This window comes from Wasmannia auropunctata, unplaced genomic scaffold, assembly GCF_000956235.1.
Source record: "Wasmannia auropunctata unplaced genomic scaffold, wasmannia.A_1.0 LD336088.1, whole genome shotgun sequence".
Classification (NCBI taxonomy): domain Eukaryota; kingdom Metazoa; phylum Arthropoda; class Insecta; order Hymenoptera; family Formicidae; genus Wasmannia; species Wasmannia auropunctata.
In genome coordinates this window covers 2416368-2433425 of record NW_012026802.1, presented here as the reverse complement: position 1 = coordinate 2433425, position 17058 = coordinate 2416368, and the positions used below count along the sequence as shown (strand labels likewise).

The following is a 17058-nucleotide window of genomic DNA, read 5'->3' as shown; positions in this document are numbered from 1 at the left end:
AAATTTATGTTAACGATGACATACACAGCCAAATTACCATGATAATAACATACAGATGAATCTATTTTCCAGTGGACCCGCGTGAATCTGTGATCGCGACGAGACCCGATAAATTTATTCAAGCGGCAATCTACATGAAAGAAAAACCGAAAAAAGAACGTCGTAAACAAACGTAATTGCCCTCTAATGATATCATTAGTTTTAACGATCCCGGATTCTATCACTAAATATTAAATATCGCTAAAATCTGTACAAAATAACTGTGGCAGTTCGCGTTTTGGACTTACGTCAGCAATTTACTTCGCATACAATGTAAACGCTCGCGAGTTTAGCGCAAGATAGTGAGATATAATAATAAATTATTATAAACCTCTCTCTTTCTCTCTTCTTATTTAAAGCAACATAAACGTCCTTTCGCAATGGGTCTCCATTATTATTTACCATGCGCGCGACTCGGTACGACGGTGCGGTTTATCGTGACCGAAATACGCTGTTACGGAAGCGGAAATTGCAGGAAACAGCGAGGGAGAGATTCTATTAGACTTACCTAAGTGCACGCCACTCCCCGTCTGTAGTTGTGGTCGGCGCGGATGTGCTCTTGCTCGGAAGACTCAGACGAGGACCGATGCGCAGTGTCATGGGTCGCCTCCTTCGCGTGTAATCTGAAATAATCGAACGGTACGGAGAAATTTTCGAAAGCGAGGTCATGCTGCGACATTGCACGCGTAATCCACCTCCTCCCCGGGGGAGAGGGGAGGGGGGAGGGGACAACATCGCGCCGCCTGGAAGGCAGGTGTTTGCGGAGAAAACATCGATTTAAAGGGATTACCACCGCATGGGATTGAATGGGTGATGATGATAAATTCCAATCCCGCCGCGTGTAGACAATACGTAACACGATTCGTTTTTTTTTCCCCCCGTAAAAACCGAACGTGATTGTCCGGCAGCCGATTGTGTTAACATCAGATTAGCCCATCCGTGCAATTGTATCTGGACAACTGATACGTTTCAAATTTTTATTAATATTAGGGTCAAAATTTTATTTCGTATTCCATTGCGCATTGTTTTCAGATAAAAATAGATTTTTATTTAAGAGTTTTACTGTTTAAATAAATAAAATTCCAAAGAAACATTTATACAAATTCGCGTAATCTCCGAAAGATTCGTTTTGTTTTATTTTTATAAATTTATAAAAAAAATTGACCATTGGAAATGTGCGAGTATTTATATGAATCTCTAACAATGAGTTCATATTTTATATATTGTGTCTTTTTATTCTCAATCAATCTCGATTATTGTAAAAAATGAAGGCTGATGGGAAAAAAACATAGTTTTTGTTCTGCTTTCTCGCGCAAGCTTTATGCAAAGTAATAATTGAAAAACCTTACCATTCGCGGAACAAAGTGAGTTCCGTCCGTGAAAAACATGCGGCGATAAGTATTGAGAATGTGGATTTGTGGGAGTTGGCGGGGAGGTTCGACTTGGAGCCGAAGTAGTAGTCCAAGGCGGTGCTCCATCTCGTATGGCACTCGATTCCGTTGAAACGACGGGAATCTCGTTGGTCACCCGCACCTCTATTCCCACAGACTGTTAACAAAAGCAACGAAATACTTATGTATTATTTAAAAAAGTATTATATAAAATATTTGCTACAACAAATTTCAGACGTAGTTATTATTTCACCAAGTTTTTTAATATTCAATGATATAAATATTAATTTACATTCAATAATAAATATTATTTAAAAATACACACAAATTAAAGCTCCATAAAAATAAAATCGGTCTAAATTTACGAGGAGAGACAATAAAGTGTTATTATTCCGTTGTAAATCCGATATAACTATACTTTTTTCATTTTTTATTACAATTTACAAAATTTAAAAAATATTTTGTCTCAATAATTTAATCAAACAATACTGGTTCTTCTGCACTCATGATTACGAGAACAATACAGAACGAACATTTTCAGTAATAAATTATTAAAGCCTGTCGCACTTACGATAAAATTATTATGTGTCAAAATGCGCTAAAACAAATATCTTATTGATCTCCATTTTATATTCCCCACAACCACGTTGCTGGGCCACAATTAGATTATAACTAACCGAAATTTGTTTGGAAATTTCATGGTTCATGCGTGAGTCGCATCAAACTATTAACTATTGTTACAATGTCTATTATTACGAACTGAATTACGTACAAACGGCGCCGCGAACAGACGGATACGTCTACGATACTGTAAAATGTAATTAACCGATACAAAGGCAAACGTTTGTAATAAAATCGAAACGCTTAATCAAATTACAAGTATTACTCCGTGCCGAGTAGTTAAGACTATACCTATCTTCGATCGGTGTGTAATGTCTGTTGACTGTGCTCTATAAATGTAATCTATAAATTGTCTTCTGGTAAGAAAATATACGCGCGGTTCTAAATTAACGGTATACTTTCTCGGAATTTCTCCCCATTTATCAAGTAGTGCTAATGCGAAGCAAAGTGGAAAATTTCAACAATAGCAACTGGAAATGTTTGTATCGTCGAATTAGGAAGCTACAGCAGACCGTATTAATACGATTAATTAAATACTCAACAAAATTATTTGCAGGATCTATTAGAATTGAAATCCTCTCACAATTAAAATGCACTCTTATCGTAAATCTAAAAGTGCCAATAATTAATCATAAAATCTCTCATTTCCAGAATGATTCACAATTATTTTGTTTTCAAAAACCAGATGTATTTAGACGTAATAAAAGGTCAAGAGTTTAGCAAAATTCAACAAAGAGAAATCACATCCGTAATTCGAATAAATTTCGATGTCAAATTACATAACACTGTAAAATGATACTTTATATTTTGTAAAGTACCATTTTACCTAAGTACCTATAAATATAGATCCGTATATCTGTTATTTGTATCTACATACTTCACATCGTCGTAAATATCGGCGAGAAATTTAATTCAATCTGTAAGTAATGTTCTATATGCGTATAGAACCGTCATATGAGATTGCAACGCAAATGCATGTTAAACAAACCACTGCGCGTAGGAATAATTGGGGAGGATGATTATTGCATACCAGACTGGTCGACCAATACCGAGTAAATCGTCTAATTGATGAACAGTTCCGCGGAAACGTGACTTCGTTATCGCAGCAGCTTTTCGGCTAACAACGACAGTGTACCACGTTCGCATTAGGGACGAAATCAATAAGCAACATTGTAAAGATATAAAATGTTCTCGTTAACGATATTTTTACATTTCTCTCCGCTTCTCCCCAAAGTGACGCAGAATTCAATGTAAGCTCAACATTCGTTCGACGTTCGAAATAACATTAAAATCCGTAAAGCTCTTATTGAATATACAATGAAATTCCGCTGCAACGAATACCAATGTAACATTTTCGTTATAATGAAATTTCATTCAATATCTAGCCGATGGCTATATACTTTACTTTTTTTAATATAAGGCAGACTCTGCATTTATATTAAGTGAGAGATCTAAAGTTCACAAGCTGTTTCTAGAAAACAAAACTATATACGCACTACCAGCAGATTGTAATATTGCGTAATGTTTTTAACGACATATATGAGAATTTCAGAACAGATGACCGTCGATCGCGGTAATTAATGTGACTAAAACTATATGCGATTGAATGTCACAAGGTAAAGGGAAATTATGCCCATGGCAGTGCACTAATTGAAACAGTATACGACGTACTCGAGATAAAATTCCATCTCTGTTGAGATTTATTGCAACAATGTAATTTTCGTTAGTTACCGCAGTTTCTTGCATATGTTGGCATTAATATCGCCGTCGGCTTGCACGAGCTTTGAACTTTTCGCTCAATGGAAACAGATACAAGGACACGATTATCGATTGGAGCATCAATAAATCCGCCAATGATGACCAGGGAACATAATCTTCGACAAACGCAGTTCTTTCAAATGACAACTATCGTCACATGCAAATCAGCGGATAATCACACTACATTCGGCAATGTGTCAGAAAATAATTTTTCAGAAAATATAAAACTTCAAGTTTTACGCGGAATTCGTTTTTAAAAATTTTACGTTAAAAATTAATTAAAATCTATTATTTTAAAACATTTTCGATAATTTTTAAAATATTGACATTATTGCATTGACAAAAACCAATGCTAACACCTAAACATTTTAAAGTAAAATTAATTCATTAATAATCTACTGTTTTCCTAGAAAAAATATTTGTCATCCTGATAAAATACTTCAAATTGATTCATCAAATTAATATATCCTCTGATAAAATCTTCACGACGTCATTTTCAATGCTTTATAATATATTAAAATTATAAAATGTTATAAAAGCAAAGATTAAAATTGCCAATCCTGTTAAACGGATCAATGTATCATCAGGACATTAATTGTGAGCTAACTTTTAACGGTATATTGTTTGAAATGTACCTTTGTTTGTATTGTGTGGAAAAAATATATATTTCTCCTTTTCGTGTTTAATTCACATACTTTTCCTTCCGAATCAAATAAACGCGCCAAGAGCAGACGTTACTCGTTTATTTACCGCAGCAAATATTTATCCACGATGCAAAGCTGCTCTATTGCCCTGTGGACCACAAGTCGTAATTGCATATCGATCGGAAGGTTTCCCACTTAACTGTATTTTCTTTCGAGACGAATCCCAATAACGGATAACTGCCTTCCTTCTCGTAGCGTTTAGTTTTCAGTTCACCATTCGAACCGATTATCTTTAATCGCGCACGGATATCGTGATAATCGCTCGACATAAAATTTTTAAAAACAAAATAAAAGATATAAATCAAATTATTATCTTATTATAATTACGAAATACACGTGACAACTAATTGTAAACTAAATAATAATACTTACGACTGTATGTAATACGCGATAATATATTTAAAATTATTAGTCAGTTATTTTAAATTAATAAATTATATTAAATTATACACACACACACACACACTCTCTCTCTCTCTCTCTCTCTCTCTCTCTCTCTCTCTCTCTCTCTCTCGATCTATCTATCTCTCTCTCTGTATGCATAAATTTGAATTATTTGAATATATGATTTTAAAAATCAAATTGTATCGACGTTCGAACACTTAAAAACGTTTCCTTCTACAATATAACACCGAATTTCACTTAAGCAATATTTTGTTAACGTCGATCGTGACGAAAATGAGATTCGTATATTCCTTATTATATGAAAATAAAACCGAATGCTTAATGGCAAAAAGGCACATTTTCTCCCCTTTTGACTGCTCCTTAAAGGGATTCCAGCGAAATGAGCCACGATGGAAAAAAAACTAATGAAGGGAAAACGTCAAGTCGTAGTAGCTTTCCGACTGAAGCTACTGAGTGTCGCATAATTTATATATTCAAGCCATGAAACTATTTGTCGTATATTTCAAAACTGTAACTTATCCACGCCACATTTGTTAAATATACAAGGAAAAGCTATCTTTAAATTCTCCCTCGCATCAAGAATCAACGTCACTGTAGCCTTATGTCAGAAAAGTTCGTGGGCGCTTATCAACTAATGGATGTCTCTTCGAAAATGTTACAAACTTCCAAGACGGATAGCATACATGTTTCATAGAGAGATAATGTATCGCAGCAAAAAAGCGCTTTGCTGCAATACCCTGCTAGCTGAAATGTGACGAATAGACGGTACAGCGAAAGGATATATGTATTATGTATATATTGCAGATATGAAAAATATTTATGAATTTTTACAAGTGTACTTTGTAAAACGTAAACGGGAATTTTAACGTTGTTTTAACGAGAGAAGTTGGACAAAGTGATATTATGCGAGATTACATCCGCTCGAACGAGAATCACAGCACATGCACAAAAACAGAGGATTATCCTCTGCGCATATAATAAAAACAATACAATTCTGCATAAGCGTCACTCGCTCAACGACACGGGTCTGCAACGCGACAGGATCTACAGGTGTTCGTGAAGCATACAAGGAAACGTCATCGGGCTTATTCAGCGAACATGTGCGCGGTCTTGTCTAAAAATCGATAAACTAGTAACGTAACCTATGCATACGTAATCACTGGTTATTTCCCGAATGGGTAATAAAAGGTCCGATCCCTCGTTTTAAAATTTTCTTTCTTTTCTACCGTGGGAATCTCCTAATGCTCTTTACCTCTTATCTAAAGATATGCGTTTCTCAAGTTGCGAATAGATTTGTAAAGAACATATTGTCGCATAAAAAAAAAGAATGGACTGGGAAAAGAAGCACCCGCTATTCTTAAATGCAGAACATTTTTCAGAATGTGTTAAAAAGGAGCGGAGAATCTGTAAAGATTCAGATCTCCGATTATTACGCTAAATATGGACGTTTGATTTCTCTGTCTGAGACCTGTAATATAAGCAATTTTTACATAAAACGATTAAAAATAACAGAAACACATTGATGTGAGATGTAATACGCATACGTACAGAAACGCAAATGCCTTTTCACGTGAAATTGCATGTATATCAAAGTATATTCAGTCTGCGTGTTTCGTTTCTACATATTCATGCATCATGATTAATCGGCAAAATTGTTTTATCACAAATAAATAAAGTTAGTCGGTCGGTGTCGGTGTGTGGAGTCGGCGAGTCGGAAATCGAGATGAAGATTCAGTCGGTCGGGATCGGGATAGGGAAGACGGTCGACGGTCGGCGGTCGGGACAAAGGTCGATCGATCGGCGATTGGGATGGAGAATCGGTCAGTCGAGATCGGGATGAAGAGGTCGGTCGGTTAAAGTTGGGACGAGGGAGAGGGGGGGACGGTCGATCAGGGGTCAGTCGGTCAAGGTCGGGGTTGGGACTGTCAAGCTCGAGGTCGGAGGTCGGCCAGTTAGGATCGAGGATATATAATATTATATATACATATATATATACAGGGTGTCTCCGATCACCCGCAATCGGAACATACTACCGCGTTTTATCCCGAATCTACAAAGCCTAATAATTTGTTGATCTACAGCGTAGTTAATTAGTAAACTATTTTTTTCAAATTAATTAATTTAATTTAATTTTTTTAAATTAATTTTATAATAAATAACAATAATTTCTTACAATATTAGTAATACATAAAATACTTTGAAACACAGTGAATGACACAGATCAAAAATTTTTAACGATCTCAGACTTAGTGTTCGATAGATTCGGGAAAAATGCTTAATCTGGTAGTGTGTTCCGATTGCGGGTGATCGGAGACACCCTGTATATTGTATATTAAAATTAATATTAAATCACGTCCACATGTCATGAGAACAAGATTAAAGAGAGTACAATTCTTTAAAATTTTATTTGACGAAAATAAGAACTGAGTATCTTATTTTGATTGGAATTCTCAAGAATCAACAATCTTACCCTACCAACGAGAATAACAGCCAACATATCGTCATGGGATATATCCACAGCCCTGGCTCACAAGTCTCAAGAGGATAAACCGAGATCCTAATATCCTCGTACGCACGCACACAGGCAAGAGAAGCACGTTCTGCGTAACCGGCAAAGATAAATTGAACTGCTGCGTCTGACAGAATCTGGTAACTCGTGGGACATTGCGTAGATATACTGAGACAACCGATTGATGAGTAAGGGCAAGCTTCTAAATAAAATCACGTACATTTAATCATGTAATTTTTGTTCTACTAAGCTATTTCTTATTGTATGTACTTTATCCTGTTTTAATTTTATTTGTCGAGATTTAAATTTTTAAAAATAGTATACAACAAAAATGTACATTTCTCTTCTTTCTAAAAAAATTTAGTACAACAGTAATAATACCTACATCTAATCAATTTTTCAAAGTTTTAAAGAATTTAATTTAAACATAATTTTCATTTAAAATTTCTTTTTTACTTTCTTACAGCAGCAAATTAAAAATTTCAATGTGCATTAATACAAATATTTTATTTTCTTAAAAGCATGGACAAGTATTCTTTTTTCAAATTAAAAAAATATTTTATCAGAACACTGTTGCATTTAAATTTCAATAAATATAATTTATTTTATATTGAAATAAAATTTAATTTTTACAGACTGAATTTTATTGTATATTATAATCTATAATACATTAATTTATGAACAATGTACTTTCTATAGAAGGACATATTTTACTGATAATTTCCTGTACTATATATATAACAAATAATTCCTATTACAATTATATATAAATAACTTCTAATATAGAAAAATATATTTTCTCGATAATTTCCCTACGACATATATAAATATTTTATGTTACGATATCAAAATAAACACAACGTGGATAATATCAGAGTTTAGCATTAATTATGCAAGGGTCTGTTCGAATTTCTAAGCTCATTTACTTTATTTCAGTAACGTGCCTTAATATAGACTAAATACGTCCTCAAAAGAAGGGATCAAATTACAGAGAAAGCTCTCCCTCGATCTTTCAACTCATCCTTCCTTATTTCGCCGATAGCGTTGTTACGAGGATAAAACGGAACATTCATCTCAGGTGAGTTCTCTTCGAAAATACACGGTCTGATGTGCTATCAGGAGATAAATCCCCAGTCTAGAAATACATCTCTGACTGTCTTGTATAACATCGCTGTCCTCATCAGTATTCTCAGCAAATTAACACAATTTTGAACAGCGAATGATTTTAACAAATTGTCGAGATATACAAATACCGAATGCATTACACGCGTTTGACAAATATTAAAATACTTTTAATAGTGATTGTACTTATTAATTAATCGTTACATCGCTCAACTTGAAGTTGATCCATTCCGTGCTCGCGGCGTTTCGTTAATGACCGAAAAATTCGATAATGACACCGATAATTTCATTCCATAGCCATCCGTACGATACGGTATGATTAATATGATCGAGTTAATGGCTAATTAAACCGCGATGAACCGACTCATCGAAAATATACAATCAAAATTCAGTATTGTACATGCGCAATACATACATTTCAAACGAATAATTCCTGCGAGATACATTATTAATGTATTATTAATGAAAAATCGATCAAACATTTCTCGTTGCTCGATTCGATTTGATTCCTGTATTACGCCGCATATATACTCTCGATTCTAAATCAATAATTTTTTAAAAATAAATTTAAATCGAAAAATTCCAAGCGCGAGAATAAATATATATATTTAAAAGCAACATTGTAAAATAATAATTTGCACTTCCCACTATCAATTTTTATAGACCGCGCAAAATATTTACTTCGATAATAGTTTTCGCTTCAATACATTTAGAAATCATGCAAATAATTAATTCACATTATTACGCGACAAAATCGAAAGATTAACTTTGGTTGTCACAATAAATAACATATCGATATGATATATATTATATGTATATAAATGCAATTATGGGAGCGTACAAATTTTACTGCGATACTATTGGCTTTAATTGCTAAAAATCTGATTAAACACATCGCAACGTTGACATACTCGTATTAATTCTATAAATGTGAATAAATCAGCGGAATAAATTAAAGTATTATATGTTGATCGTAGAACAGCCTGTATACGCAGAGAATAATTATTGCGCGGAAAATCTTCCAACTAATTGCAACTGAATGCGACCTTTGGCCTTCCGTTGTAGAAAGCTCGACACCTCATAAAGAACTATCTCTCGAGCGACGTGAGAAACGGTAACAATGTAAATAGAAGCAATTGTAAAAAGGTGACGCGCATCTATCGGTACCGTATATGCAAAAATTATATCAACACAGTAATGCGACAATATGTTACTAGAATGTGTTACTTTCATATTGCTACGAACGTGTGCAAGATTGCAGAAACTACAAAAAAGTAAAGACGATTTTTGCAAGTATTGACACGACGACGTCAATAATTCGTTAATCGTTTAACGTTTGATTCGACATGCAGCGAGTTATGCTCAAATAGCATTGGATACGAGAAAAGACGACCACCTGTCACGCTTTTGTGCGCACTCTTCTACGCGCAAACTTTTCACATTTATCGGGAAACCGGCGGAAACCGTCGAAACAAACTTCCTCTTTCATCATACAAATGCATCCTTCAAGATAGAGCGGTAAATGACGTAATAGCTCATCAAGAGCATCATCAAAGTGTCTGCAGTACTCGTGCATCACACTAAAAGATATTTTGATAAATTTTGATATATACAATGTTAACGAAATAATAAAATAACATATGCAAAAATAAAAGAAGCATGAGATCTTTCTTATTTAAAAAACACTTCAAAACCACCGCAGCAAGATTGCGCAACCTCTCTAGCGTTACTGACGATTAATTAACGAGTAACATTAATCCTCGTTTCAACACATTAATCCCTGTTTCACCGTGGATTTATCATGTTAACGCGAATCAGGTTGGTGTAAATTAACGACACAAGATGCGGAAGTGGTGGGTATAATGACGATAACTTCCGTTTCGTCGAGATGCTCTGAAGGCTTTGAACTACAACTTTCCGGCAATAACTTGTGACTTATCGCAGGCAAGTTATATTCAGTAGCAGCAGCAGCAGCAGCAGCAGCAGCAGCAGCAGCTTTATTCACGATCCACGCCAGCTCGTCGAGAAAACGCGACATGCCCTTATTATTCGGGACGAGATCAAAAGTGCGCACGCATTGTTTATCGCGGAAAGCGACGTGGCTTTAGTGATTCACAATGAAACGGTGCTTTGTGAAAAGTTTCCGTCGCGTCCACGACGGCAAATATTTTGACATCGTAAATGCATGCAGGGGGGTTTTTGTTACACGGCGAACAGAGGCTTCATTAAGTTTGAAAGTGGATCCTTTCTAAGCAACTAAACGGAAAGTACGGATAAGCACATGGTATGTGACAAAAACAAGGTGGTGGCATTGCGAGCAACAAGAAGGAAACGGACTGTCAAATGCGCCTTTATCCGCAGCGAGAAGGAATTCAACAATATTTAGTACCTTAGAAAATTAATTTTCACGACGCTTGGACAGGTTCGCGATGGTTCCTCGATTTACTGCAATGAAAAGTTATCTCCGCCGTGCAATGTAACCCCAGTTCTGCAGTAATTATAATTTATTTGCGGCGCTAACGGCGACGACGACGCGCGGAGTTCTACTGACGCCATCGAGTTTATGACGCAGTTCATATCGCGCGACGATTCGATTATAAGAATATTCTATAACACTATTACCTATCTCTCCTTCCAGATTTTTTCCTTCGTGCTCTTTGTTGAAATAATTGAAAATCACCTTAACCCTCCCTGGGAATATTTCTCTTTGAATATTCCGTGTATATATTATCACATTTTTCTTTGTGTCAGATTCCAATCTCTGAATATTCAAACGAATCCGTGCAAGTGAATAAAACGAGAAGCGATTTTAAATTAAGAATCTCTTCGAAAAATTCATAGGGGACAAAAATATTCAAAAGATTCCTAAAAAAAAATGTAAGAAACATTGTTGAGAGAACACCTATCGAATGGAGCAATTAGGATTCACTGATACAATTATTAAATAAACATTCATAATTCAATAACTATAAATTCTATTGTTATAAAGTTGTTGTATTACGCGCGCTTACTCGATACTCTCAATTGCCTCATTTAATGTCATCAGGCGCGATGGAAGCTAACTAACAGATGAGATTAATTAATTAGGCTTAGACAATAATAATAATACTATTGTATACTGTATCATACAATTTTCAGTCAATTAACAATATTATTGTTCTATTATATTCGCGCTCAATTGCAAATACTTTCACGTCTTGTATATCGATATAACAAAATGTAAACATGTCCATTCGAGTCCGTGTAAACATGAGCGCGAATTAATATCGCTCATATATGATGGATGGCTAAATCGCAGAATTAATACAGAAATTAATGTGCATGTTAAATTGCGAACAAACTTCCGAGAACCGCAGAGCCCGCGCGTTTGAAGCATTATAATCTAATCGGTAGGGACATCCGAAAGAGTTGCACGTAATCGCCAATCGAGTTTCTCGCACATTTATCTGTATTTATCGAAACCGCATTGACGTACGTTCGACACAGCTTTGTCATCATTACATTCACTTATATCTGAGTAGATATTTCTGCAATCTAAATTCGAATTTATAACGTATACATTTGGTGTTCATAGAAAATAGGTATCAAATAATGGATGAGATGTAATCAGAAAAAAAATTTTTTTTTTATGTGAATTTCTCTAGAAAACGACTACGATCATTGCATTCGCATCACCGATTTCACATAATCAAATCGTATCATCCACGTTTTTAAATTCGCTATAGCAAACAACATTCCGTGAATCGACAAACGAAAAGCAATAAAACGAACAACCATGCAATATGAAAAATCCATTTAGCCGGAGGAACTTTTATTATTTCTCGTTAACACAGAAAATTCGCACATAAATTGCGCTAGTTTATATTTACGACAAATTAAATTTTAACCGGAAAAACGTAATTCCGTCAATTTTTTACAAGGATATGTCTCTCATTAATGTATCTCAGTTAAATGTGATCACGTGTCAATGTTACGCATAAAAGTAACGCATGTTTTCAGACTCCGTGTGCTTCCTCTTTGCCCATCTCGCTAACAACACAGAAACGAGGCCAAAATTGTTAGTCTCGAGGGCACATACGTACACATCGGTAACTTTACGGAAAAGGGGCAAACAAAGCAACGGACGGCGGGTGAAGCGGAGGCTCATAATTAGGTTGTTAGCTAATGGGGAACACCGCGAGCAAATAAGTGCGCGACACTACGCACAAATTGGCGTAAGGCACTCACGTGCCTTCTCGAACAGGAAACGCCATTTCTATTACACGTGTGCGTAGCGAGAGGTGTGGTGCGGAATTTTTTCGGGCAAGAGCGATTGGGTCGAATTGCTACTCTGTTGTCAATATTGTGGAGTCGCGTTGAATGAACGTCAAACCAAATTGACAAAATCATTCAGTTCGCTCTATTGTCGAGAAGAAAAAATATTTTTCTTTATTAACGTGACTATAAGATAAAAGTATAACATCAACTACCTAATCTTTTTGTATAGATGTAATTTCTTGTATCGTTTGCATGAAAAAAGTTATACTTTAGCGTCTGTCTAGACATTGTACAACTGCACTCGCACTGCAAAAGTATATTGATATCTTCAACTTTAATATTATATTTAAAAAATATAAATTGTAATCCAAAACTCGTGAAGAGAAATGTAAACTTGATTATTTAATTAAATAAGACGCTAATAAACTTTATTCCTTTTTTTGTCAGCCATTTTATAACATTTACACTATACCATAACACAGTCGACTCATTATGTACGTTTAATTAATATAACTTATATAATTTTTGCATAAGATATCTGTTAAGAAAGAAGTGTGTCTTGAGTGATATAAAAAGTTATTAATTTATTGTGATTTAAAGAGTAAGATAATAATCACACAGCGTAAGAGAATTTAAAAAAAATGTTCCAAAGTAATATTATTTATTAACGTGAATATTATCAGATTTTTCACTCACGAAGCAAGGTTCAAAGAGATCTTAAGCTCCGTCAGGTACCTACTTATATTAAGATTCGTTATATTGAACACGTCCGTATACAATTTTCACTTTATCTCGCTCTAAACTCATCTAGCCGTTTGCCCGCGTATTTAAGTGTAAAAAGTAAGAAGAATGAAGTGAAAAGGATAGCAACAAAGTTAACTTTCAAAAGCGTTCTCATTAAATAATAAAAAATATTAGTAAATAAAGCCATATATTTTTCAATAGATTAAAAAAGAATTTAATTTATTGCTATCCGCTTACTTAAAAAACACATTACTGTCCCTAATATTAAATATGCATCGTCAGTATAAATGTAAAATAAACATAATTAAAATAATGAAAATAGTAAATAGAGTAATTTTGATTTTTTAATTTTAAGTTTTTTTTTCATTTTCAATATCTACAAATAAAACAAAATGTTTTAAAAAAAGTTACACTGGAGAGATGATATTTTTCATGATTATTTCATAATTATGCATATTTAAATAATAAAAAATACACTTTTATTAAGGTCACAGATCAAAAGATATGAATGTTGACGAACAAAAAACAGTACGCTTCAACTTTCTCTCGCTTGCTCGTCTCTGGGAACATGAAAATACAAATAGCGCGTCTGTAATATTTTCACACAAGTCCGCATTTTAATATGTCGAACGCATGTGCAGATATGAAATGTTGTAAAAACAAGCTGAAAAAAAGAGAGAGAAAGAGAATATAACCGTTACTATTAGCAAGAATTTCCATTTGTTCTCTCTGGTGTACACCTGTCTCATCGAGCATCGCCAATCAGTCGTGCAAAACAATCCGAAAAACAATCAAACGGTGGAAATTGAAATTTTCGATTGATAGCCCTCTCAGTTCACAGCTCCATTTCTGATGGCGTCTGCTATTAATTTATCGTTATGCACACGATTCATTAGATTTAACTTGAAACCATAAGCTATTCAGGATATCAGCATCGAAAATAATAAAAAAATAGCACGTACTCCAGAGAACAATTATATGCAATTTAAACAAAACCGCTATTAATATCCAATTAAATATAATCTGAATAAATTATAAACATAACGTTCGCGTATTTGGCAGCCTAAATTAATGCGAGAAGAAACAATTTTTTGTAATAAAAAATACAAAGGGAGATTACGGAATCTATAATCTTTTTATAATAGTTTCCATGAATTATCATTAAAAGAAAATTTATGCAATTTTATATGGGAGGCATAAAGCACTTATTGCTTTAATTTTTGTATATTTAAAAATATGTAAAAATTTTAAAATAATATATAAAATGAAATAAGATACGGCATTAGTATATATGATTGACACGTGTGCACATTAATCATATATATTTTATTTTGTAGAATAAATATATAGCCAATACGATTTATTTTATTTTATATAATTGTGTGGGTGGCGAGAGAGAAGAGGGTAAGACGTGTCCCAGATACCGCAGGATCAGCACGAAATTTGTAATTAATTTTCGCTCGCGGGGAGCGCGAAGGTAGCTTCCCCGGAATGTGCCGCGACCTCCGCGAACGCCACCACCCTCTTCGCTCCCTTGACATTGGCGGGACTGGTGGCTAAGCTTACCTGCTGCATCGGATACGCCGCGCTACCGACGAGAAGGTCCCATGCCCACGCGAAGATCCGCGCGCAAATGTGCATTGACGTCACCGCCACCTTATAGAGCCCACTGCAGCCGGTACCGGCGGCACTCCCGCTCGCACCCTCCGCCCCCGCGATTATGACGGCCTCGTGGACGCGCCGCGGACGACACTTGCAGCCCCACCGGAAGACGGAGACTCACCTCGCATTTTCGCGAACGATCGCGCACACACACACACACACAAACACACACTTTTCCGTCTCTCCCGCGCGCGCGACACCTTGACACGATCCGAGATTATATTGATCACGCCGATCCGATGTTGATCATGACGAGCGGACGCGGCGCGGACCGCGGGACGCGTTCTCGGACTCGGACGAGATCGGGTCCTTGCTGGGCATGACGCGATCGGTAAGAACGACCGCCGACAGTGCGATCTTCGGCGTCCTCCGAAAGTCTGTTATGTACTCGATCACGACGATCGTCCGATTGCACACGGCACCGATCCCGCGGGCACTGTGCTCCTCGCGACAACGTTCCGACGATGCTCCGACGATGTTCAATCACTGCCGTGAAAACAACTGCAGACAGCTGCGTCGGTCAGGTGGCGTCGCGATAATCGCCGCCGTTTACTCCGCACGACTTCAGGCGCGCAGGGCGCTTAATTCGCGAGACGATGAGGCGTGCCAAAAATGCGCTCGTTTTACCCAATTCAGATCCTCGGGATCGACGGCGTGTCCACGAGCCGGCTTATTTCCTCCGGCTTTTCGCGTCGCGAGATCGAAAAAAAGTCTCTTCCTCTCTCTCTCTCTCTAACACACACCGTGGTGTTTAACAACATAAATGCGGCGTGCGATTCGAACGCGAGTGACGACGGCCCACGCGCGCGTCACGGACGCGGTCACTCTCACGCGGAACGTTTCGCTTCGTCCGACAACGGGAGGAAGAGCGGTGTATCACTGTAGTCATTTACACGATATAGGGGCACACGCCTCTCACCCACCCCGGCACGAGGACGTCGTCTCGTCCGCGCAAACACGGCGCGCGAATAACGAACTACTTGTTGATCAGCGCCCCCGAGGGCCCCGAGACACTAACTGCCTGCGCACGATCCGCGCTTCGCTTCCGTGAAGTTGGCGCCAACTCGCGACACGCGCTGACCACCCAGATCACGCGTTAACAATCAACTGTCACGGCTGTCCGTTGATTCGTATTGTCGTACGGCAGAGCGATCCCCGCGGTGCTCCCACGCGTCGGTACGAGCACCTGCACCGGCAGTTGCTATCATGATAAGAATATTTTACTCGTCGAAGGGCCGCGTATCGACAGAATAGCGCTGCACAAATAGCCGCACGATGGGCGACTGCAGGGAGAATCGAAACGAAACTCGGCGAGATCGAGAACGGCTGAGAAACTGCATTACAATGACCGAAATAACAGAGAGTTATATATATATATACGTGAAGAGAATCGGCCGTAGCCGACTCCAGGTTTTTGGAGCACGGTCAACCGTTGAATGCTGATCAACGAAAGTCGCGTGTCACGTTTCGGCCGCGATATACGTGATTGCCCGATTGTTCGATTGCGCGAGAGGACGGTGTATCTGATCGTGCCTCTCCGCTGCCCACGCTGATAATTAATGACGTGTATACGTGCGAAGGTCCAAATAAGAGCCCTCGATGAACCGATCGCACGGCGCGCGATTCGACGGACGGCGAAAAATTCGGGTGGAAACGCAATTTTCACGACGCGACGCGCGCGCGTTTCCCTCCCCCCCGGCTCTCGTTTTCGACTCCCTCGGACTCCGCGATCCGCACAGATGCCACCGCGACGCGCTCCGACGAGAGACCGAGCGATACTGTGGAGCGTGGAATCGCGCGCGCGTGCCTAGACAGACGCACACCGGGTCCGCGTATCGCGACGGCA

The 17058-nt window shown here is 37.3% G+C and overlaps 1 protein-coding gene across 1 annotated transcript; it reads right to left on the bottom strand.

Moving 5' to 3' along the window:
• Positions 1-543: 543 nt before the first annotated feature.
• On the bottom strand, positions 544-15191 carry LOC105448368. Its single transcript, XM_011686890.1, has 3 exons — positions 15117-15191; positions 1389-1587; positions 544-662 (listed from the first exon to the last, which is right to left on the bottom strand). The coding sequence occupies exons 1-3, from the start codon at positions 15189-15191 to the stop codon at positions 544-546; spliced, it is 393 nt and encodes a 130-aa protein (XP_011685192.1).
• Positions 15192-17058: the final 1867 nt, after the last annotated feature.